The sequence below is a fragment of the Enhydra lutris genome, unplaced genomic scaffold (assembly GCF_002288905.1).
Source record: "Enhydra lutris kenyoni isolate GAN:26980312 unplaced genomic scaffold, ASM228890v2 scaffoldscaffold40, whole genome shotgun sequence".
Lineage (NCBI taxonomy): Eukaryota > Metazoa > Chordata > Mammalia > Carnivora > Mustelidae > Enhydra > Enhydra lutris.
The window spans coordinates 12,359,918-12,387,048 of NW_019154124.1; the positions used below are offsets into that span (position 1 = coordinate 12,359,918).

General features: G+C 38.5%; 1 protein-coding gene across 1 annotated transcript in view; it reads right to left on the reverse strand.

Annotated features, from left to right (window-relative positions):
• Positions 1-15,530: 15,530 nt before the first annotated feature.
• LOC111155296 (semaphorin 3E) overlaps positions 15,531-27,131 on the reverse strand; it is a 249,544-nt gene continuing 237,943 nt past the window's right edge. Inside the window, exon 17 of the mRNA XM_022515436.1 lies at positions 15,531-16,717. Coding sequence (XP_022371144.1) covers positions 16,265-16,717 — 453 coding nt within the window. The 3' untranslated portion in view covers positions 15,531-16,264. The remainder of the gene's footprint in view (positions 16,718-27,131) is intronic.

A 27,131-nucleotide genomic window follows, 5' to 3' on the forward strand; every position in this document is an offset into this window, starting at 1 on the left:
CCTAGAGACATAAAAACTACCAAAATTGAACTATTGCATTTCCATACACCAGCAAGACAAAAGAGAAATCAAGGAGTCAATCTCATTTACAGTTGCACCCAAAACCATAAGATACCTAGGAAGAAATCTAACCAAAGAGGCAAAGAATCTATACTCAGAAATTGAGGAAGACACAAAGAAATGGAAATATGTTCCATGCTCATGGATTGGAAAAACAGATACTGTGAAAATGTCTATGCTACCAAGAGCAATCTACACATTTAATGCGATCCCTATTAAAATACCATCAACTTTTTTCACAGAACTGGAATAACTAATCCTAAAATCTATATGGAACCAGAAAAGACCCCCAAATAGCCAGAGGAATGTTGAATAAGAAACCAAAGCTGGCAGTATCACAATTCCAGACTTCAAGCTCTATTACAAAGCTATAATTATTAAGATAGTATGGTACTGGTGCAAAAACAGACACATAGATCAATGGAACAGGATAGAGACCCCAGAAATGGACCCTCAATTCTATGGTCAACTAATCTTTGATAAAGCAGGAAACAATGTCCAATGGAAAAAAGACAATCTTTTTCACAAATGGTATTGGGAAAATTGGACAGTGACATGCAGAAGAGTGAAAGTGGACCATTTCCTTACACCACACACAAAAATAGACTCAATAGATGAAAGACCTCAATGTGAGACAAGAATCCATCAAAATCCTTGAGGAGAACACAGACAGCAACCTCTTCAACCTTAGCCACAGCAACTTCTTCCTAGAAACATGGCCAAAGGCAAGGGAAGCAAGGGCAAAAATGAACTCTTGGGACTTCATCAAGATCAAAAGCTTTTGCACAGCAAAGGAAACAGTCAACAAAACCAAAAGACAACTGACAGAATGGGAGAAGATATTAGCAAATGACATATCAGATAAAGGGCTAGTATCCAAAATCTATAAAGAACTTATCGAACTCAACACCCAAAGAACAAATAATCCAATCAAGAAGTGGACGGAAGACATGAACAGACATTTCTGCAAAGAAGACATCCAGATAGCCAACAGACACAAGAAAAAGTGCTCCATGTCACTTGGCATCAGGGAAATACAAATCAAAACCACAATGAGATACTAACTCACACCAGTCAGAATGGCTAAAATTAACCAGTCAGGAAATGACAGATGTTGGAGAGGATGCGGAGAAAGGGAAACCCTCCTGCACTGTTGGTGGGAATGCAAGCTGGTGTAGCCACTCTGGAAACAGTGTGGAGGTTCCTCAAAATGTTGAAAATAGAGCTACCCTATGACCTAGCAATCGCATTACTGGGTATTTACCCTAAAGATAACACATGTAGTGATCTGAAGGAGCACGTGCACCCCAATGTTTATAGCAGCAATGTCCACAATAGCCAAACTATGGAAAGAACCTGGAAGTCCATCAACAGATGAATGGACAAAGAAGATGTGAGATATATATATATATATATATATAGCAGTGGGTATTGTGGGTATCAAAAAAACAAAATCTTGCCATTTGCAATGACATGGATGGAACTAGAGGATATTATGCTAAGCAAAATAAGTCAATCAGAGAAAGACAATTATCATATGATCTCTCTGATATAAGGAATTTGAGAGGCAGGGCAGGGTGTTATGGGGGGAAGGGAGGGAAAAATGAAACAAGATGGAACCGGGGAGGGAGACAAACTAAGACTCAATCTCAGGAAACAAACTGAGGGCTGCTAGAAGAGGGTGGTAGGAGGGATGGGGTGGCTGGGTGATAGACACTGACGAGGGTATGTGCTATGGTGAGTGCTGTGAGTTGTGTAAGACTGATGATTCACACACCTGTACCCCTGAAACAAATAACACATTATATATTAATTTAAAAAAATAATGGGAGGCCTTTAGCTAGACTCACTCAACTATGGCTCCAAGGCAGACAAAGCAGGTCTTGAGTTCTTTGGTTTGATGACAAGTTTTAAAACAAGCCATAAGGAAAAGATAGGACATGTGTAATTCCTTTGGCTTTTATGGCAGCCAAGGAAGTACAGTGCTCAGGACTCCCCTAAGAGAAAACCAGCTGCAAGTAGTGTAGTCAGCTGATGGCCCTTCACCAGTGCTCTCTCCCAGGGCAACTGGATGATTGGGTGTGGCAGGGATACCTGTGTTCTGTCATTTCTTTCCAATGCTGAACTCACACATCTTAATGTCTGCTTTCCAGAGGACCTGAATCGACTCAGCTCCCAGTGAATTTTTCAAGAGCTAGGTATGAAGGATATCTGGGAAACTTTATTGCATAGGGATAATATTCCTATCTGTGACAGTTCTAAGCATAAGGCAATGATGATAAAGAAGGTGGATGTATTGTAGGGCAAGGAGAAGGAAAGCTCACTTCTTCTAGCCTGGAAGGTTGTGGACAGAAGTGAGATGTAGGGAAGGCTGACTGGAAGAAATGCATACAAATGTTCTGCTGGGAGAAGCACTCTGCCATAGGACATAGGTGTTCCCGCATTTTCTTGCTGGTTATGGCAAGAAGGCAAAGCCTTGACTGCACTTACCTGGGCCATTTCTCGGGGCTGTGTTGGCAGCAAACAATTTTAAAGGATGATATGATGTATCCTTCCAGAACAAAGACAAGGCTTAATGGAAAAGCAGCAGATTTCCCAAGATCAGTGTTCTTTGGCTATGAATCAAACTCACTGGATGCTCAGTAAACACGTAGGCCATTTTCTGTCACCTCCATGGGAATTGTTGGCAAAGATAACCAGTGCCAACATCATACTCATGCTGCTTGCTGTTATAGTAAAATCCTTTGTCTCTGACCTGGAGCTCCATGTCTTCTGGTAGCATCTGTGAAACAAATAACAGGTTACCTGTTAACTTGAACATAGGGTCACATCGCAGGCCTTGACACCTTCTCTCTCTCAGTTGCTTTGAAGCTCTAAAGTATACAAAGATGGAGAGGTCCCTGTGGGTAGAAGAAACCACATCCCACCTGGAAGGGTTAGAGAAGGCTACTTTATAAATGACCCATATGGCCACTTGGAACTAGGTCTCATCCAAGAAACCTGGTGGCGTGGTGGGAGATTATGTTGATAGAGGCCTGGACATTAACTCATAATGTACACGTGGGTCTCTGAGAGTTGAATCAAATTATAGAAAACCTTGTTGTCCTTTTGAAAAGAAGTGAAAGACAGTCAGGTGTGCTGGTCAGTTAACTTATGGGAAGAGATGGGGTAGTACTCCAGGAGGACTACTTGGGCTAAGCATTTCATGGTGGCATAGCCAGATCCCAGTACAACTTAACACCAGAGACTTTGGAGGTGAGGTTGAAACATCAAGGCCTTGAGGGAAAAGAATATTTTAATGGCATCAAAATCACAATTCAACTCAATACCCTAGGAGCTCAAGGACCCTCTAAGTCATGGCTTGGGTATGAAGACACAGTTATTAACAAGGACTCACCGTGAAGACACAGTTGTTAACAAGGTATGAAGACACAGTTATTAACACAGTTATTAACAAGGAGGTGTTCCTTCCCACATATCCCTGAGTACCTTTTTTTTTTAAAGATTTATTTATTTATTTGACGAGAGAGAGACGGTGAGAGAGGGAATGTAAGCAGGGGGAGTGGGAGAGGAAGAAGTAGGCTTCCCACTGAGCAGGGAGCCCAATGCGGGACTCGATCCCAGGACCTTGGGATCATGACCTGAGGTGAAGGCAGACACTTAATGACTGAGCCACCCAGGCTCCCTCCCTGGGTACCTTTGAGAAAACTTGGGAACTTGGGAGAGACAACACTTGGCCACCTGAAAAACTGAGCATTAGTGTCCAAGGAGGACTCTGGACTACCTGAAAGGACTGTCGGACTCATTTCATCGTACCAAATTGAAATCAAAAGGGCTAAGACGTTTTCCTGACACTTGGAATCCAAGAGCTTGTGGAAGAGAGCCAGGCATTGATAAAGAAACCACAGTTTCTCTGCTTATCTGGTTATAAAGGGAGTAGATTTATGGCTCCATTTTGTAACATGCCGGCAGAGGAGAGCAGAAGGTAAAAAAATTTGAACAGTTAGGTGTGTTTGTTAAGATGTCTCAGTTGCTGTATAAGCGTAGAATGTATAAGAGATAAACCAGTTGCCTAGAATGTCACGTTGAGGAGTTTGGCTCTACTCTATACAAAGAAGAGAGTCTTTGGAGGGGATTTTCACAAGGGTAATAAGATAATTAGTGATGTAATTCGGAGGGGCTCCCTCAATTAAAATATACACACCACACATATAAGTATAAACAGTCGGAAGGAAAATGACATGAGGCAGGAGGCTGGTATCGAAAGCCGGAATTGGGACAGCCCTTCTTGCAGAGAGATCTTTCTTAAAGAAGATTTATTTATTTATTTATTTATTTGAGAGAGAGAGGGAGAGAGAGAGAGAGAACAAGTGGTAGGGGGAAGGGACAGAGAGAGATGGAGAGAATCTTCGCTGAGCAGCGACCCTGATGCCAGGCTCTATCTCTCGACCCTGAGATCATGCCCTGAGCCAAAATCAAGAGTTGGGCGCTTAACCGACTGAGCCACCCAGGCGCCCCTGGATAGAGATACTTTTACAGAGAGAGCCTTGCACCAAACCAAAGACAGAATCTACCACGTCCCTCAAATACAGTAGATGAACCGATATATGTAGCAAAAGAAACAGTGAGCTCCTCAGTAAAGTGCTTCCGTTTTTCATTTGTGGATTCTCTGAAAACACTTTATAGTATTTTTTTCTGCTATGTGGCGCTATACCATAAAATGTGGTAAAATGAACGCAATTTTAAGTCTCCTGTTTAGAAATGCTTTGACTGCTAGTCTACATATAGATGGGACAAACCGGAATAAATAAATTCACAGAGTTCCAATGTGTGTCCTCTTTAAACAGAATTAATTAGTTGAAGAAATGAGACATTCTCACATTTAAAAATAAACTCAAAGCTAATTTTCAGATTGTTACCAAGAATATATGTGCAATATCCCTCCTGACAGAGTAAAACTGAAACAGCAAACATCCATTTCTGCACACATTTTAGGGACTGGTTTATATTTGACATATTGTTCCGCTTATTATAAGTCTGCCTAATAAAAAATGATATTCATATAGGCATTTCATATTTAAGAAGATGACATTCCCCCAAAATATATTAGCACTAGGATTATTTTGCATGTAATTAAGTTTTGAGGACTGAGATGACATTTTATGATTACGTAACACAGAAAACTGTATAAAGGGACAGGTTACACTCCTTTGCAAACTAATTTGGCATCTCGAAAATAGACTGTAGCTAAGGAGATCATGTTGTAGACTGCGACTGGATTATTTGGAGAGACTGTAAGAATCTGCAAGTGATATGTCCCTGACAGACTTCCCCTACATGAACTAGCTTGAGTTCCGCTCCGGCTCTGTGAGAACAAAGGTCACACAGTGTGCAAAGCAGGAGGAGGAAGGACCTGGCATCTGGGAACTCAGGAAGGGGACAAGAGAAGTGGAGAGCTGACCTGAAGGGGATGACAGAAAACATTTTTAAACTGTCCCTTTTCTTGAATAAAGGGAAAAAAACTATAGGGAAAAATGGCATAAAACATCTTTTTATTTCCTATTTTCTTCACCTAGGGGAACATTCTTCTTTGTTATTTTAAGTCTCTTAACCAAGGCCTGAACTTTCTCTTCAAGTGTTCCTGTCTGAAAAAGCCAAATAATTTCTTTCCTTCCCTGGTTTCCTTCCCCCACCTCCGCCCCATTAAACGTGTCATTTTAACAGTTCAGGTGACCCCAGATGGCTTTTAGCTGGTTGACTGATACTGCTTCTGTGAATTCTAGTCCACTCAGTTCTACAACAGTTATTAGCATTTTAAAGAAGGTTGCTGGATAAATCAAAGATGTTTTTCTCTGACAGAATTTTTTTTTAAGATTTTATTTATTTATTAGAGAGAGAGAGAGCACAAGTAGGCACAGCAGTAGGCAGAGAAAGAGGGAAAAGCAGGCTCTCCGTTGAATAGGGAGCCCAATGCGGGGCTCGAATCCAGGACCCTGGGATCATGACCTGAGCCAAAGGCAGCTGCTTAACCAACTGAGCCACCCAGGTGCCCCTTTCTGACAGAATTTTTAAGATGAGACTAAAAGACTTTCATATACACAAAATGTTGCACATGCAACCGGGGTATATCATTAAGTCTGGTAGGTCTTTGTGACTCAGCTAACCTTTTAGTATATGTGCTGCCGAAGCGAGCACATGACTCAGCTAACCTTAAACTTCTTTAGCTGATTATCTTCATCAGAAGGTGCCAAGGTTGGGGCTCCTGGGTGGCTCAGTCAGTTGAGTTCCTGACTCTTGGTTTCGACTCAGGTCATATTCTCAGGGTCATGAGATCGAGCGATGTGTTGGGTTCTGTGCTGAGCCTGGCACCTGCTTAAAAGATTCTTTCTCTCCTCCCTCTGGCCCTTCCTGCTCATAATCTTTCTCTCTGTCTCTCTCTAGAGAAAAAGAAAAGGGGTGAAGAAAAGATGCCAAGGTAATTCCCTGAGGGAGTCATATTTTCAAGAAATGGTAGATAGGATTGGGAAGAGTTGAGAAGCTATACACAAGGAAAGAAATCCTGGCGCATACTTCACAGCACACACAAAACTAATTTCAAATGGATACATATCTATATGTAAGAGGTAAAGCTATAAAACTTCTAGAAAAAATATTGGAGAAAATTTTAGTGACCTTGTGTTTGGCAAAACTTTCTTAAATTTAACACAAAAAACCTGAAGTGTCAAAAACTGGAGTTAGTAAAAATGTTTGGTGCTAAGACATTGTTACCAAAGTGAACAAAAACACGCAGAAGACTGAAATATTTACATAATCTAAATGTAACAAAGGCTGTGTATCTAAAATATGTAAAGAACTTCTGCAGCTTAACAGGAGGAGAAACAACCAAATGCAAATGGGCAAAATATCTGAACAGTCACATCCCCCTGAAAAACATATGGATAAGAAAAAAGCATGTGAAAAGATGCTTGACATCATCAGTCACTGGGCAAATGCAAATGAAAAACCACGATGAGATACCAGGCCACACCTAGTATCTGAGCAAAAAATCGAAACGACTGAATATACCAAGTGTTAGTAAGGATTTAGAGGAAATGGAGCTCTCATACACTACTTGTGGAAACGTAAAGTTGTACAATCACTTTGGAAAACAATTCTTTGCAAGTTAAATACATACCAACTACACAATTTGGAAACTCCATTGCTAGGTTTCTACTCAGGAGAAATAAATGGCTGTATTTATCAGAATCTTGTACCTGAGTGTTCAAAGCAGTTTTAATTATAATAGCTGGAAACTGGAACAACAAAACGTCCACATATTTGTCCATCCACCACAGTGGAATACTACTTGGTAATAAAAAAGAACAAATCGTTGAGACATTTGACAATGGGGCAGAATCGGAAATTATTATGCTTAGTGAAGGAAGCTAGACAAATAGAGGATATACTGTATTGTTTCCACTTCTATACAGTTCTAGAAAACATAAACTACTCTATAGTGTCATAAAATGGACGGGTGGTTGTCTGGGTCAGGGCAGGGGGGGTTGGAGAGAGAGAAATAAATTGAAAAGGGTCATGAGGACATGTTGCGAGTAATAGATATGTTCATTATCTTGATTGTTGTAGTTTCACAGATGCATAAATATATATGAAAACTCATTATATATATGTACATATAATATATATATAAACTTATTATATATATTATGTATATATAATATACATACAAAAACTCACCAAACTGCACACTTTAAATATGTACAGTTTATTTTACATCAACTCTGTGTCAATAAAGCTTTAAAAATAACAGTTTAAAGATAAAGTAGTTTGGCTACCATACTAAAGAGTGTGATTTTTCTCTGTAAGTACTTGAACACAGTCTTTGGAAAAGATATCCCATTTTATAGGCCCTAACAATGTCATAAATGGTAAAGCCTTCCAAAATCATCTGGTATAATCACTTCATTTTACATATTTGGTAGCCAAAATATATTTTACATATTTGGAAGCAGAGAAACTACATGGGTTTTCTAAGTTATCTGTCAACATGAGAACTGGAGTGCCATTCTGCTGGCTTAGGCTAGGATACCTTTCACACATTGCTGCAGTTTTTTGCTCTACTGTCCATAAGACCAAATTTCCCAATATGAACAGTGACAAAACTGACAAGGAACAGACATTCCAAGAATGCTCCAGAAGTGTCCCTGCTTCTGCCATCTGCTCTTTAAGAATTGCATGATAAGAAAAAATGTGCTGTCCTTTTATGTCTTATAAAATGTAATTCTGAATACTCCTTTTGGTGTCAATATTTTACCCTTTTGCTTCAATTATGTAAAGTGAATCTTTATCCACGGTTAACATATTTTCAGAAAGCTTGCCCAATTACTCCTTTCTCATAAACTATTGTAGCGAAAGGTCAAACACGCAGCATTTACCAACAAAGTAAGAGACTTTTTTAACATTGCCCAAGTATAATGTTTTGCCAAAATTTGGATTTTTTTTTTTAAAGATTTTATTTCTTCATTTGACAGACAGAGATCACAAGCAGGCAGAGAGGCAGGCAGAGAGAGGAAGGGAAGTAGACTCCCCGCTGAGCAGAGAGCCCTATGCGGGGCTCGATCCCAGGACCCTGGGATCATGACCTGAGCCAAAGGCAGAGGCTTTAACCCACTGAGCCACCCAGGCACCCCCAAAATTTGGATTTTTAAGTCGAGTGTTAAGTCTCTAAATTACGGGTTCAGGAGATGGATGAGTTCCTTGCCCATCCCACACCAGTGGTACTAATTTTAATTTAAACTTTTCAATCTGCTTGTTGTTGCCTCAACAGATGATGTCTGTAGCAGATGATGCCTTTTTCCTACTCAACAGCTCTCTCTCCCACTGTCTTTTTTTCTTATAGGTATGCTGGTCTCCTAGCACAGGGTTAGAAACTACCTTTCCTGGATTCCTTTATATAGGTGCTGACACAGTCTTAGCATGGAAGTCTTGTAGAGGCTTTGGTGTGTGTGGTTGGATGCAGCGTGGACAGATAATCTACCTCTGAGTACTGCCTTTAGCACGTTTTGTGACAAAAACAGATGCCTTGACCAATCTGCCTGAGGGCAAAGTCAATCCCCAGGATAGCAGAAGGGAAAGATGGAAATTACCTGAGCCACTTAGGAATTCAGAGGGTGAGGGGCACCTGGGTGGCTCAGGGGGTTAAAGCCTCTGCCTTCAGCTCGGGTCATGATCTCAGGTTCCCTGCATTGGGCTCTCTGCTCAGCGGGGGGCCTGCTCCTGCTGCCTCTCTGCCTACTTGTGATCTCTCTCTTTCTCTGTCAAATAAATAAATAAAATCTTTAAAAAAAAAAAAACAAAAAACACAATGAATCCAGATGGAGAGCTCACAGGGCCAAAGGTAAACTCAAAGGAGGCAACACTGAGAGCTATAGAGTATTCCCAGGCCTTAAAACCTAATGGAGGTTGCCCTGATGAATTATATCAAACCGCTTTGGATGGAAACTCCATTTTACCTACCATTTTCCCCCTGTTCGAACAGAGTATCTGTAAACTCTTCCCCTTTGTCTGTCCCATCATTGTATGTTGGAAGCAGATAACTGACTGCTTCAGTTTTACAGAACCACACATGGAAAGAAATCGTGCCCTAGGGGTATGTGAAGGATTATACCAAGAGTCTCATCTGCACCTGATTAAAGGCAGATGATAAGATTTGGGACTTTTCACTGACGCTGTAAAAGAAAGAGAACTTTGGGGACCTTGAGATGGGATAAATGTAAACTGCATTTGGGAAGAACGTAAATTTGGGGGGGGGAGGCAGGGGATGGACTGTGTGCTCCAAATATGGCCACATCCTAATCCCCAGAACCTGAATATATGTTGTATTCCATGGTGAAAGGGACTCTGCAGATGTCATTAAGGTAATAAATCTTTAAAGAAAGAGATTAGCCTGGATTATCTCCGTGGATCCAGCCTGAGTACATGAACCTTAAAAGCAGAGAAATTTCTCCAGTCTGAAGCAGAGAAATGCAGCAGAGAGTCAGAGATGCCAAGAGTAAGGAGGACTTAACAGTCCATTGTTGACACTAAATACAGAAGGCAGGGGGCAGGGATCTCAGTCCTAGAACCCCAGGGACCAGAATTCTCTCAATTACCTGGATGAGCTTGAAAGTGAGTTCCTCCCCAAAGCCCAGGCAGCCGGTGCAGTGATGTTGATCTGTTGAGGTCTCAAGCAGAGAGTCGAGCTGAGCATGTACCTTGATTTCTGACTGATAAAAAAAATCACAAGATAATAAATTTGAGTTGCTTTGTGCGGGTTAAAACCAACCAACCATCACACATGTAAAAGAAACTTTTCAACTATTCTTTCAAATTAGGCTGAATTCATCGAATCGACTCCAAGGGATCATTCTACTTGTCACTAGCTTTTGTTGGTTGAAAGTTGAGTAGATCATTTTCTTTTCTCCTTCCCCAAGAACCTATTCTGATCCAGAGAAGAAATCCCACCTACAACTTGGAAAATATAAGCAAGCAGTCATGATAACTTATATAAGCTTATCATAGCCACTTTTCCCATATATGATTGTATACTTAACTTTAGATCTTTTCAGATGTTTTGGAATATTTGTCGACGGGCTCATTTTGCATGTTTCTGTTCATGCTGAACGTCTCTATCTGTGTCTGCTTTCCTTCGAGTGTTAGCCCAGTCAGGCTGCTGTAAGAAAATACCACAGTCTGGGTGTCTTAAACAGCAAACATTTACTTCTCACAGTTCTGGAGGCTGGGAAGTCCAAGTTCAAGGTAAGGTCCTGATTGGGTCATTCCTAGCAAGAGCCCTCTTCCTGTGTCGCAGCCATCTTCTTGCTGTCTCTTACTGTCTCTTTTCCGTTAAATTATTTTCTCTTTCTGCATACCATTTATCACTGCTCCCTCATTGCGGCTTCTCTGGATTCAAGTGTGCTTTTCAAAGCCACCCTGAGCAGGAGTCTCGAGATTCACTCCACTGTACTTGTGGAAGTACACTCCACAACATTCCAAACACTCGAAATGCACTTTCAAAGCTGGACGCTGAGTGTGTTTCAAGTTACATCAAGTGAAAAGTAGGATTTGGAATTTTTCCGGTCAAAACTGCAAACACATTCTCAGTACAAATACAACTCAATTTTTCTTTATTCATATAAATTAATGGCACGCTTAGCATGTCTACACTTTAGGAAACAAAACGGGTGAATGCTTTTGTTCCCTTGAGTAACAGGTAAGAGAGTCCTAGGGACCACAACTGTTTCTCCATGATTCCTGGACTGGTAACTGAGTAGATAGCCAAAGTTTCAATGGGCTCATCAAGTACCCCACGAAAACAGGGTGCCGTATTGTACAGGAATGCAAGTCTGAAACCAGTGGAAACAGTTATCATTAATGGCATAACCATATCATAAGTCTGCCAGAAACAACATCTCTAAGCTTCTGCCAGATTCCTGCTTTAAAACACGCTAAATGGGCTGTTTAGATTTCCGTACCTGTGAACGACCTATTTGTATCCTTTGCCAACTTTTTCTACTGGATCATTTTAAAGAGTTCTTTGAACATTAAGTATCCACTGGTTCATTCACTCAATAAATAGGCATTAAGTACCACAAAAATAAAAATAAATAAAAAACAAAATATGGTAACTAGTTACTGACCCAAACAACAAAATCAGCCTTGGAAACAAAACTCCCAAAGAGAGATTCACTTAATACCAAATCTCATTTAAATGACTTCTCAAAAATGAGGTTTAATAAAAATAGCAGAGAAAACAGTCATTTACGTATATTAAGGTAGATGTTGAGGCCTGCAAAAATTGTAACCATCCTATGAGTTACCCTTACAAAAGCCTTTATCACCCGTCTTATCTGGATGACGCAGCTCTGAAAGGCATTTCTGGCTGCTGGTCCTACAAACATGATATGGCAAAAATAAGCCCAAATGCTGCAAGGGAACGAGATGAGTGGACAATTTCCTCCTTGAGGAAGTGGACTTCTGAATTTCCAAAAAAAAAAAAAAAAGAAAGAAAAAAAGGGAAATTGAATGCTTTTCTAACTTCTTAAAGAAAACCAGCACTAGCCTAGCATTGTATGTTTACATGCGGGCTTTGACACATTCCAAAACTTTTGAGTTTAACTCACACAACCTTAGAAAACACGCCTCGGACAGCACGTTGAGGGTTTAGCAAATATTTATTTCTTTAGCATCTAAGTTGCACTAAATAGAAATCGTACATAATGGTACAGGCAAAGGATGCAGTGTAGAGCGGCAGGTCCACACGATAGTCCGAGCAGGGTCAGTGGTCTTTGGACCTGACCGCTAGATGGTAAGTCTCATGGCTTCTAACTGGTGACAGGAAGTAAGAAAGCACATGCTATTTTGGACCTGGGCACATAAAAGGGAATCAGAGAGGCAAGAACCGCCCCCACCCCATATAGTACTCTAGCTTGTAACTAAGCCATTTAAACGCAAACAGAATACATTCAGTTGTAACAAAAGCCAAAATATAATGCTCTCTTCCCAAGAAAAAAATAAACATACCAGCTTAAATAACACACTACAATCAAAACAGTGTTCATGGAAAGTCTATTATTTATAACTGAGTCAAAGCAACAGTTGTTGGCCTGAAAAATGAGCAATGCTCTTGCAAGAGTAACTCGGATGCGATACTCTGCTGTAAGAACAAGAACCTGGGCTCCCCGTTGGCATCTACGCGGGACTTTGCCCTAGGAGCTCAGATATCTTCCCGATCCCAAGAGGTTTTCTTAATGTATCTGGCAGGCTAAAGACAACTCATTTTTAAGGACAACAGCTGCTGTGTTTGTTTCATGCTTAACACCAACACTCAGAACTATTATTGTATTTTACAAATTTTACAAATGTTCAGAGTCGCTATGAAGATTTACAATGCCCTACACCCTATAGCAAATATTAAACACTCCATAAAAACATCCTAAGTGTGTAACTAATTTGGGCAAAGAAAAAACTCTAAAGTATATACAGACCAGCCATTTACTAAACTGGCAAAGACTTTTTGTTCCCTTTTTCTCCCCCTAGAGCTCTTCTTTGTGTTTATTTCCACTTTAATCCCTGTTTCTCCAAGTTCATAGCTTTGTATTGAAATACTCAGCAATAAAAACAAAGGAAAAAAATGGCAATGTAGAATGTTAGACATGGAAGAAACCTAATGAAGCAAAACCTTTTCAAGGTGCCATTCTCTTTGCCAACAAATCCACACCCCTCACTCAGTAGGGCTGATGAAAAGTTGAAAGAGGAGATATACACTGTTCTGTATCAAGGCTAATTCTACTCCCAGGACCTCTTCCTTCACAGAGGACAACACACTGGAGGTCTGAAGAAGCAGAAGACTGATCTTACACGGAGGTGCCTCCTTGAACGTAGGATGGGTGGTTATGACTCTTTCTCAGCCTAATGTTTGCTCCTGGAGGGCACAATTTCTCTTCCCCAGGTCTATCCATGACTGGGCAAAATGCGGTGGGTCAGGGCCCACTCTTAATTCCTCCCTGTCTTGCAGGTAGCTAAACACGTGTCCTTTCCTGAGTTCGAGAAAAAGGATAAATCTGGTCAATCCATTTGTGATTTTCCAAGCCTGGACATTTCTCAAAGGAGATCCTGAATTCGAATTCTGACACCAGACAGGACAAAAGACGGGGTATGCATTTTGTGGTATGTTTCAGATTCTCAAGGACAGAGCAACATAGGTTGTTTGTTGGTTTGTCTTTTGAGAGGACAATGCCGGTTTATCTTAAAGTACATCGTGATGTGTGCACGCATGTGCACTGGACCGGCACGCATGTTTGAGGGAATAAAGAGGGAGAGACTGAGCAAAAGGGGGAAGTATACATACATATGTATGAAAATTTAGTGCTCTCTCTAAATTGTGGACTTGAGTCCTCTAAATTTTCTTATCAGACTTTTCTCAAATTAGCACCTTAAAAAGCTCCCCCTCTTACTAGTCATCTCATTTACTTGAACAGCTTCAAGGTATATTTAATTCTTAAGGCTTAAATCATAGAAAAGTTATTCTTCTCACTCTTATCTCTTCAGTTGGACAAAAATGGCAACAACGTATGTGTTATCTGCCTTACTTAAAAAAGAAATCTGAACACAGGAAAAAAATCCCACTTTCCTTTTTCTTGTATAATGGCAGAATGTTTTCAGTAAATTGTGCTTTATTGACTTATCTGTTCACTTTGAGTGTTTCAGACATAAACTTTGCTAAAGACCCTGTGATCCGTGGTTATAGTTCTACTTCTCCACAATTGGGCAGGATTTTACTGATAAATATGCTGTGTTCGGTTAATATTGGTGGGCAGCAATGACCTCCAGTGGATTCATCGGCAAACAGCAACTGTATTTTTCAGAGAATGTTAATTTTCAAAGTATCTCCACACTTTAGACCTTTTGGAGCTTGGTGGCTTAACAAATGAACTTTTTAAACTTAAAAAAACAAACTATGTATTTCTTAGTTTTTGAATGAAATTGCAAGTCATTACAAGTTATCAACACTTGGACTTTCTTAGTTATATACCCTATAAGCTAACTTTGAGAACTGAAATGAATAAAGTTAACATTTAAATGAATATTTATAATTTTTGTCATGTGTAATTCTCTCACTTTTAATTTTTATTTAAAAGACAAACCATGAGAGACTGTGGACTCTGAGAAACAAACTGAGGGTTGTGGAGGAGGGGGTGGGAGGTTGGGTGAGGCTGGTGGTGGGTATTACGGAGGACACGTATTGCATGGAGCACTGGGTATGGTGCATAAACAATGAATGCTGGAACACTGTAAAGAAATTTAAAAAATAAATAAAAATTAAAAAAAAAACAAAAAAATCTCAACAAAACTTCATACTTTAGAAAGGCAATCACTAAATGAAAAGGAGAAGGAAAGACTTCAAGAAACTAGCATTCCCAAAAATAAAAACTTTTGATACTATTTATGAAGCAAAAAGCATTCTAGACATCTTGGGAGTTAAGTGAACTCGTGAAACAATTTTCTTATTTGTTAACATTAAAATAGGGAAATTTGGTATCTGATAGTAATCTGCTTTAACATTTTTAAAATAACAAACTTATGTTTCTGGAGTACCTTTTATATTTCAGGGAAGATTATTTAGAAAGAATAAAATTTAAGTTTTAATAGAGCTTCGGTGCTGTTAATATCTTCATTTTTGGCTTGTGAGGTAATAAATTATTCATAAACACATTATATCCATCTTAGAGAATGACATAAATATTAAGACATTTTTATTTAAGTTTTTTTTTCCCTGAAAATGGACAAGATGGATTAACAGAAGCTGCTTTTAAATCTTTATTAGACAATCTCTAAAAAGAGAAAAAAAAGAGAATATATTTTTCTACCACAAGAGGGCAGCAAAAACTTTTCAGTTAGACTTCTAACTGAAACTTCAACATTTTTTGGCATTTTTTTTTTTTTTTAATATATATCTTTTTCGGAAGTTACCTTAACTTCATTCTTTATGTAGTGGAGTGAAATTGAAAGGACGTGTTTTCATCTGAAACATAACTATCGTAAATGGGACTGAATGAATTGTTTTATGAAGGGCACGAACCTCAAGGTGACCACAATTTTTCTTTCATGGTTTACGATAATTACAACGCACCTGCTTCATACAACACATAGCTTAGATACTAACACGAGAATTCTTAACAAGTACAGACAGCTCATATGAGAATGTTAAAGTACTGGATATTCTGTATATTTTACATCATGGAGGAAAGATAGAATTCAGAAAGATTAAAATATATATTTCTTTTTTTTCATGCTTATGAAAATCTCTTGATTTTTCACCAATATTCCAGTAATCCTAAGTCTTCCAAGGGTAAAATAATAATTGTCAAGGAAAAGCAGCCAAGTACTCAAAACTACAGCTAGGGTCACTTTTTGGTAAATATAGTGGGAAGCCACTGAGGAATACATTTGTTCTGAAAAATTAGTTAATTCTATGAGATTTTTAACCAGTCAAATGAGTACATAGAATAATTTATCATAATACCTTCACAGTCATTTCTGTGTTACAGAACTCTTTTAAGCAATACAAAGAAGCTGAATGGTTTCTCTTCCTTGTGGCCATGGTCGTCCTGTTTATTTTCGGTTCCAAACAGAAATTCTCCAGAAGCCAGTAGAAGGTCTCGCCCCCTCAGGAGTCCAGGGTGTGCCTGGGCAGGCGATAGTGCTCGGCTTTGGGACGCAGCTTCTTTTCCTGTGGGTTGGCATATTTCCACTTGGAAGGCGACATTTTGAGCTTTTTCCTCTTCTTATCTGTGCACCAGACCTTTTCACAGTATTCTTCCACTCTCTGGAAGTTGCTGTAACCAATCAGCTGCAAGAATTCCTTATACCAGGGTTTTGCCCCGTGTGGGATGCTGGTCTGGACTGGACAGGGCATCTTGTGGGGCCCGTCCTCTTCATAATCTTTGTGGAACATTTCCTCTACTCTCTCCTCGTCCACTACCTCCAGGGTAATTTTACGGACCGTATGGACAAAACCGTGCTCTACTGTCTGGCAAAAATAGGTCCCAGCATCCATTTTGCGAACCCTAAGGAAGAGTAAACCGAGGTCCATCTTAACCACTCTGTCGTCTGTCTTCACCTGCAACAACAAGAAAATTAATGCCACTAGAATATTTTCCAGGATAGAACACCAACCTATAAACCCTTTCACTGTCCGTCTTGGCTCTTTCTAAATGTTTGTGATCCCATGATGAAATCCTGAGTCATAGATGCATCTGAGTGACTGAGCGAGTGAGAAGGACGACGTGTGTATGTTGAACTTACTTACATTTGAAATCACTGCACACTGATGATTTTAAGTTTATTTCACATCAATATTATTAAGAGCAGAGTGAGAGAGGTTTCTCCCTAATGACTTCAATTAATCATTAGAAAAAGCCATCGAGTTCAGTAGAGCACTCAACGTTAGAGTGCAAATCTGTCCAGTTGATTTAACTTTTTCTTAGCAGACAGCACAAAAGCCATTTCTCACATTGTTTGTTCGCGGGTTCTTATCCTTCCAGAAAGTAAAGACTAGTGTCTCTATAAGGAACTCTGTTAAGAGATCTGAGATACCTTCACTCTCTTTCTTTATGAAGAAAAAAAAAAATCACCCATTCATTAATGAAGTGAGCACTCCTTATATTTCTACAAGGCTTTCTATTTCACAGAGACTTAAAAATAAGCCAGAAAAATCCATAATCTGCTCTGAAGAATCTCACTCTCCAGTAAATATTAGTATTGCACATAACTTCAGGGCTCAAATACCTTTTTATGTCTATGACACAATAAATTACGTACATGACTTCTATAAATAAATACAATTCAAGGTAAGAAGAGCACAAAAATGCTTTTGAAAAATACAGCTCATATGATAAACGGCGGGTCTATGGTTTGACATCAAAGCTACACTCAAATATTTCCACCACTATCTATTAATTGTGTGATCTAGGGCATTTATGTATATTCTCTGCCTTAGTTTTTCTTCCTAAAAATGGAGATAAGCCTATTGTCACCCTAATGATTGTTGTGAAATTTAAATAAAATAATGTAAGGGAGAACACTTCGTACGGTGCTACAGGCACCTACCTCTCCCTTTCCTCTCCCTTTCCTCCAGCTAAAAACAAACCCGGAGGTGTTTTCAGATGCCCTAGGATCATACCATGGGAGCTATAAAGGTGATTCCCATTACACTGGCTAACTTGGCCCTTGAGAATACAAAACAAAAACAATATTCACCTTTGCCACGACAAAAGGTGCAGACTAAGCAGCCACAACCACTCCGGCAGTAAAGGCCATTAAGACAAGCATGTTTTCGTTCCAGGGGCAGGTCCTGGCCAGGTCTGCTGGGTTCAGCTCTCCAGAGCCCTAATCAGATCCCACATGGCTAAAGTTGCAGTGTGGACAACCCATGATTGTATATCATTATGTAACTACATAATCTGTGAATCATGGTGAAATGGCATTGGCAGTGCCGTAAGACAAATTATGAAGCTCTCAGAGGGTTTTGTCCCCCCACCACAAGCCATGTAAGGTAAATTAATTACTCAGCAGCTCCAGAATGACATCACTGGATGAAGGAGCTCCATAAATCCCAGACAGGGGCTTCCCTTGACTTGGCAGGACCGTGTCCAAGTAGGCAGAATGCTACAGCCATTAACTCAAGAAATTCTCTTGTGAGCAAGTAGGAAGCGCTGTTGAACCAAAACCACCATCACTACATCAAACAACTGTTCATCTGTCGACAGGTTTGCTGAGGAGGGATCCAGGACTCCTGCCGCAGGCAGGAACTCAAATGACTTGGCGTCCCTGCTCATGTTCACCACTACTTTCTCCATAAATTTAATCACATCATGGATGATTCAGACTGTGAAGCTCAGCCTCCAATGTTTTTAAACTCGTGGCTGTATGAGACAGAGGGATCTGCCTTCTTAAACCTTATTTTTTTTTTTTCTTTTTCAAAACAGTCTGGTACATGCCATTTTACTGTCCCGGTTCTCTTCTTGGTTCCTTCTTGTTCTCTTCTGTAGATGTCTCCTTCCCTCTAAGGCACAATCCTCCATCCTTCCCTGATCTCTTGTTTTATTTGCATTCATTTGGTAATTCATCTATTTCCTCATTTCAATGAGCTTCCCTAAGACGGTGTCTCTTACACATATATGGTCTACTGTTTTGTGTTTCCTGTTAATTACAGAACACTGACTGAAACTTACCTGAGCCTTCATTATTTACAATCCACTGTCTTTCCATGCAAACCACACCCCCCCCTTTACTAACTTTCTTATTCCTGACAATTATATTATTATTCTTCTAGTCCATCTATCCTCATGTGTTGCTCTACTTCTTTCTCATTATTATGCCCTCATACCCACTACATTATAAATTCCCATCAATGTTTCTTCTGTGGTGATGGTGGGAACCGTTACTCCATTTCACTAATTTCCCACGGTGTCATACTTTGTGATGGATATTTCAATCTTACCTCATAGTAGACTCCTCCCAAATCTTCCTGCTTTCTCTGTCTATTAGGCTCAGCTTGATTCTGTTTCATGACCCACGCTGTTGTACCTGTCATAGGGACTTCCCTACTGCTGGTTCCATATTGGAAAAGGCTGAATTAAAACATCATCTCTTCAAACAGACCTCCCTCACACCCCTGTAAGACTGTCCTCCTTCCCTTACTACCATCATGTCACCTGTTAACCTTTGTCAACTGAGCATGCAATATTACCTGCAAAAAATAACAAGTCCTTCAAACGATTTTCTCTTGACTGAAACCTTTCCCGTTTCTTTCAACAAAAGAGTAGAATTTTACTCTGCTTCAAATTTCACTTCCTTTTGTCACGCTCCTTATCCAGATTCTATTGCTTGCCCAAGCAGGTAAGAATTGTTCAGTTAACAAGATCCTGCCTTTCTAAATCCATACCCCCGAACAGCGCACTCTAGTGCTTCTCAAGGGTTGGTGGAATAGGTACATTTCTGGATGGACATTGATGAGTGTTCTGTAAAGACTTCTTGGATGATTGTGTTTAACCTTCATGATAATCATGTAAATTAATAAACTATATCTGGGATCATGGGGAAGATCAACTTCATCATTAGTATTGGTGTTTATCATAGACTCTGAACCATTTTCAGAGCTTTAATGGTTTCCAGCTGCTGAGAACAAAGATGAATCTAGTATGTTAATGATACGTTCCAGCCAAATAAAAACCAAACAACATCCCTATGCAGTAAAGTACATAAAAAGTTTTGAAGTCAATGGTATAGAGAGTCAGGGGGATTGAGTCAGCACATGGCACAAAGTGCTACAGACAGCTGTTTTAAGCACATGTGTGCACACATGTATGTGGGAGTCTGTGTCCCATGTTACGTTCATGGAGATGCCTTATTTTGGTGGTAAAAAATGATCACATTAAATAAAGATTTAAATGATACATATATTTGTCTGTATCTTATTTGTAAATTTATTTTGTTTCTATAGTTGAATAAAAGTTACATGCATAAAGAATGCATTCCCTCTTTCATTCTTACGAATATTTCATAAACATTTTAATACAAGTTGTGCTAGAAGCCCAAGACCATGTTTTAATTGCAAGGGCAGATGGTGGGGACAACCTATACAAACACCAGAGTCATGTCTTCCTTTCAGAACTCCTTCTGTTCTTGGTTCCTTGTATTGCCACTTTCTTTCTCTCTTGCATGGCTTATTCTGGTCTTACTCTTCCTTTCCATTAGTAAATTCCTTTCTACCGTCCACCAATCCATTCTGTAAAATTTCTTTCCAAGCTTACACTTTCACTTCTTAATGAATACTTTCTTTTCAGCCCTAAAGATCTCATCTTTCTTTTTATAATTCAATAGCATTCGCATTTGTAGCACACAAGCTGACATTTATATTCCTCGTCAAATAATTTTGCCATGCAAGTTTCATAAGAGCAAAGGCCTATCCTTTAATTATACTGAGTATTCCATATGAGTAGAGTGCTCAGAACATAGTGAAAATGAGAACATACTAGTTAGTTCAAAGTGTACAAGAATGCAAGGCCATAGGGTATCCCCATAAAGGTATGCCCAGAAGTGATTCACTTCTTCTATGTAGATCCAGTAGTGATTTGGACAGGGAGGAAGCCAGCATGATTTCAGGAGCAGTCAGTAACTACTGGAAGGGCCATGCTTCACAGATACATAGGAAAAGCACTCCTAGGACACTGTCTTCACCTGGAAGGCATTTGCTTACAAACACCTGCATTGAACATGGTCCTTTGTTTTCTCCCTACTCTTTTTCCCGTGAGAGGGCAAATATGAACATACAAAAGACATCCAGTGTAATTGCTGGCATATAACAACAAGTTTTAAAGTAAAACAAAGTAAAGTAAAACAAAGTAAAACAAAAAGCAAAAATGAAAATAAATACAAATTCTTGGCCACTGGGTTAGGAGTGCATCTTTTTTTTTTTTTTTCCTCAAGTAGGTAATTCTTTCAAAATCAGAAGCCCAATATGAGAAACACTGTATTATGTGCATATAAAGTCCAGCCAAGTTAAAAGACATGGAAGCATGAGAATTACAATGGGAACTGTCCTCCAACAATTATTTGCAAGTTAGAGATAGTGCCTGTCTCAGAATGTAGGTTTCCCTTCACAGTTACAATGAGTTAGAAATTTCAGTAGTAAAAGATGTTTTAACTTCAAAATCTGGATGGCCGTACACTATGAATGTTAAATCACTGTGAAAGTTAAATGTATCTTCTGTAGCCTGTGAATACCTAAAAATAAAAGTGACTTAGAAATTTGTATTTGAAGTCCTTCCATGATTTAATCTTTCCACTTTAGTCTACATGGGCACCTTCAGCAGCAAATCTTGATCACACAGTTGTTTTCATCTGCTGTACTTTTCTCTATGTCTGTACACCCGATTTCCATGGTCAAGAAGATGATACATAATATATCACTTTATCAAATATTCTTATAGGCAATCTACAAAAATATAGCATTTCTTACTGAAAATGGTTTTAATATTCTGAGTTATAGAGATTGATTCAGTATGTTTTGTAATGTCAAATAAAAAAAAAAAAGTAATTGAACAAAGAACCCAGCACATCTGGAAGCTGGTCAGGAAGAAGCAGTGATTTCCATGTGTATCAACCATATGGGTCCAAGCTTTTCATAGGAAAAGGAAAGACATAGGCCTTGAACTCATTTCTTTCAGAATATATTTAACACTGAAATAGAGTTTTAGTCAAGAAATAAACACCAATAACATATATTTGTTTGTTTATCTGGCCTACCTTCAATAAAAAAAAATCAGTTGACTTACAGAAAATATATCATACATAACAGCATAAAAATAAAATTCTTCTTTTAAAAAACACTTTTCAATGTGAACCTGCTTTATGATTAAGATGACTGCCCAGCAGGAACAGGGTGAAGTACTTGATAGCTCATTTAGGGAAACCTATCACACTATGTAGTGAAGAAATAAAGTTGTATATATACTTCAGATTAACTAAAGATCCAAATTGGAAAAACTTTGTCTAACACAAGAATATACTGAGAAGAAAGTTAGCATAAATAAGAACTCAAAACCATACTGTGAAAGAATGTTATCTTGAGAAACATCAACTATATTAAAGAGGAAACTTGGAACATTTATATTCAAGAACAAATGAATATATAGAAATGCAAAGAACTCTCGAAAGTCAAGAAAATGGAAAAATAAAAGAGAAAAATAGGGAAAAAATATCAAAAAGCAAATCAAAGAAGAAGAAACCCAAATGTCTAATAAGTACACAAGTTAATGTTAAATCTTACTAGCAATTTTAGAAATACAAATGTAAATAAGACACGACTTCTACCAGCAAGACAGGCAATAAATAGAAAATACCAAAAACTGGTGAGAGTATGGGAAAATAGGAATCCACATAAACCACTTTGAGAGTGCAGATGATGCCAAAATTTGGAAAGCGAGCTGACAGAATCGCAGAAATGAAGGTTGTCACAAGACAAGAATACAGAGATTTGCACCCAGGTCTGTAAGAGGTACTTGAAGAGATGATCCTTAAAGATGTGGTAGTGGGAATTAATGACACTCTTGGTCCACTCTGAGGAGGTCGGATCAATCAAGATCAATGGAGCCATGCTATGGGATGCTAAATTGCAATCAGGAACAATGAAACATAGACACGAAGAGCCACAGTGATAAGCCGTGAAACACAGTGTTGAGTTATAAAGAGAAGGAGAATAAGACCTAGAACTCAATAGATTTATTTTTACAGCTCATGGGTACTCAAAATGTTATAGATGTAGTATTGGACTTACTCCAATCATTACAGTGCATACATATGGGGAAGCAAACATAAAAGTGGAAAAAGGTGGTCCAGGAAAAATGAAGTCAAACAAGAAAGATTTGTGTGAACCCATTATGACAATGTGCTGTGAACCAAATGATATGCTTATAATGATTATCTTGCTTTGGCAACCAATAAACTAAATCTGTAAGATCTGTTCAAGCTCTAGTATACCATAATCATAGGATTTTAGAAATAATGCTGCAAAATACACAAACAGCAGTGTAAGGGTAATGTTTTATTAAAAATTTCCATATGGAAGAATATCAGGATAATCAGGATGAAGGGAAAATAAGAGGAAGGGATGAAAGAAAGATGATGTTTGAACACAAAAATGCATACCATAAGGAACTAAACAACTGGTCTATTTAGACTACAAAGTCAACACTAAGTTACCTAGTGACTGAAGGAAAGAGGAAAGTATGCTGAATTCTAAGGCCCAAATGACCCTAAATTATATTTTTATTTATTTATTTATTTTTAAATTTTTATTTATTTGAGAGAGACAGTGAGAGAGAGCATGAGCAAGGAGAAGGTCAGAGAGAGAAGCAGACTCCCCGTGGAGCTGGGAGCCCGATGCGGGACTCGATCCCGGGACTCCAGGATCATGACCTGAGCCGAAGGCAGCTGTCCAACCAACTGAGCCACCCAGGCGTCCCTATATTTTTAAAATTATTCCTTATCATAGGGAATATAGTCAATGATACTGTAATAGCCTTGTTTGGTGACAGACGGCAGCTACACTTGTGGGGAGCACAGCATAGTGGCTATAGAAGTTGAATCACTGTGTCATATGCTTGAAAATAATGTAACATGGTGTGTTGACTATACTCAAAAAAAAAATATTAGAACAAAAATAAAGTTACTCTTTATGACAAGAACATCTTTTTCCAGCACTGAGGCCTGAGGAAAAAAATAATCTCTTCTGTGTTTTCATAAAATGAGATACAGGCATCCAAACAATAGCACTATACTAAACACATTCTCTTAAGGTCACATCTCAAGGTCAAGATGCCCAAGTACAGTTCAATATAAGCTATTCTACAGGACTCACACAATGTGGAATGGATATAAAATTCTATGCTGATGAATCTTTTATTATCTAGAAGACCACAGGAACTATAATTTATCCTGGAATCAGGGGAATTAGAGTGAAGAGAATTCATATTTTGATGTTGTTGAACATCCACCATGTGTCTGACACTGGGCTTGCAGAGTTACCATGTTAGTTTGTTTAATCAGATGCCCAATGTCAGAGTGAGGGATAAAACACAGGTCTGTGTCTGATTCCATAGATTCGGGAATGCATATTTAATTTTCAAAGATATTCAGTATTCTCTTGGAAAACTAACCAAAGATAGTTCTATCTAAACCTCTAAATCCAGTTCTATCCTTATGACCAAAATAATGCTCTCTATTTTCCACTGACAGGAACTGTGAAGTAATAAAAAAAAAAGGGGGGGGGGGAGAAATTAATGGGCTACACTGCTAATTACTCCAGAAATAAAATATGGGGCAAATGACATTATAAACATATGCTTGTCAAGGCTTAGAAAAGATGAGTGGAGATTTTTTTAAAGACTGAAATAGAAACATCAAAACTATTAAGCAGATGTTTCAAATGAGGCAGAGTTCATGCACTTTCTGTTATGACAACAAGAAAAACAAATAATATTCATGTGGAACAAACCTCATGCTTTCAGTACATGTGTAAAAAGACAGTATCATAAACTTATGACTATCATTGATCCCTTAGGCTTTCTGTCATGGGTTAGCATTGGGAAGGTCAAGAAAATACAGGTCACTTAGCAAGCAACATGGTAGAATAAGGATGAGATTTTACTTCGTAATTCTTCTAGTGTTGATGATGTAATAAATCTGCAACATTAAAAGATGTAACTTATATACTCCATTTTTCTTTTGGTTTCACAAGAGAAGGTGTCTCCACAATGCACTGAATCACCAACAAAATTAGTTTTATTTAAAGCTGTGCAAATTCTGCAGGGATGCAATGAGCTCCAAGTTATCTGGAAGGAATCACTGATTGAAAAGTTAACCATGCTTCTTAGATTTCTCAACAGTATTCAAATAACTTTGATGAATTCATCCTACTTAGTAGGTGGTCTGAGATCAGAGTTGAAAGTAACAACTTCTGGCATCCAGTTAAAAAAAAAAAAAGAATTCAGAGAGTGGGGGGAAACTGAAGTCTTGGAGTTTTGATGTCAACTTATATTGTTTCTTGGATTTTTCTATAATAAACATGCACACTTGTGCATTACTTAAGCAGTCTATACAATGCAGACCATCAGCTATTTTAAAATGAGACATTTTAAGACACACAATCACACACAGAAGTATCTGCCCTTAAAGAAAGGATCCACAATGGAAGATCAATGAGGATCAAGGGGAAAATGAAACTTCCGTGCTTGGGTAAAGTGTGGCGCTGGTCTTATGGACAGGAACTTACTTGCCTGCCTTATATCACTTTGGAGAATATTTTATGTGTTTTGGGATTGCCCCCCAGTTTCTGCACTGGGGATTTGTGTATAGTAATTCAACTCCTTCCTGGAACTCAACCTTATTTACAGTATCTTTAGGATATACATTGCTTTTGTCAGTAAAAGACTAAAGAATAAGTCAAAAGATCACACTCCAAAAAAAATATTCATATTGCTTAGTTTTATCGAAAACTCATTCTAATGAAACTATAGTGCTTAGTGCAAAGTGAGGGCTTGGTTATTAGTGAAAATTTTTTTTCTCCAAAATTCAGAGATATTTTTCACAATAATACTCATTTAATAAAGCTTCACTCTACCTTAAATCAAAGGTCAACAACTTTCCTGTAAAGAGTGATACAATAAAGTTTTTTGGGCTTGGCAGTTCATATGGTCTCTCTCATAACTACTCAACTTTGTGGTTACAGGATGGAAACATCCATAGACACTAGGTAAACAAATGGGCGAGACAGTTTTCAAATAAAATTTTATTTACAAAGGAGGTGGAGGGCCAGAAGTTTGCAACTTCTGCCTTAAATCATTGTCAGGTTCAAAGAAATACTCTATTTTCAGGTTAAAATCATCTATTCCAAATTTACAACATTCAAGATGAGTATTATAATTAAGGTAAAAAGTTGTTTACTAATCTTGTCAAGAGCTTGGCGAAACTACGGTTTTCTTTACCATGATAACTTGGAAAGTACATGCAGTGAACTAATAAACATTGAAATCTAAGCAACAAATACATATGTAAATTTTCCTTCATTTCCTTAAGTTTTAAAATGTAGTCCTTATGCATTTTGGAGAAAGAGAAATGCACAAAGAAATACTTCAATTGTCTAACCAAGTGACCTAACAAGTATGAACCCCTTTCCTTTGGAATGTTACTCAAGATGAAACTTCTGCAATTATTTTGGAAGCTTAAAAATTCAAGTACATGAACTGAGAATTCATAAACTAGGGTGTATCACTTTAGGTGATTTAGTTACGTTTACAATAGTTTTGTCCTCTGCAATCACAAAAATATCATTTATACATCCTTATATAGGTAAGGAAGATTCGAACTAGTATGCCAAGTGTAAATAATCATAGACAAGGAATTTGGAAATTAGAGCTCAACTTGGATTTTGTGAAATTATCTTCCTTATCCACATTCATAAAATCTTTAATTTCTTTTTTCCCAATTCAGACAATGAGGGGTTTTTCTCTTCCTTCTTGAAACCCACCCCTTCACCTTTGTCTATAGTTAGGTTCTCTCTCATAAGCTCTTTATCTTGTTTCATCAGTTCTCCTCTCGATGGCTTTTTCCCTTCAACCCATAAACATGACCAAGACACCTTCTTTCTGAAGTAAAAAAAAAAAAAAACCCACAAACTCTCTCTCCTCTTGTCTCCCTCTGTTGACCTCTCTCTTTCTCCTTCAAACCTTTAGGTAAAACATGCTGCACTAGCTGTTTCTAATTCTCCACAGCCTCGTTCATCCCTTAGCCTATTTCTAGAGGGTTCCCAGCGTAACCACCCCCCTGAGCACATTCTCAGGGGACACTAGGTACTTCGTTTCTAAAAATTTCACGGGGTTTATGACTTTTTCCTTATCCAGTTCTTCTTCCCTGAGATCAATTATTTCATACTCCCCTGACTCCATGACTCCATGGTGTCTACTTACTTGAGC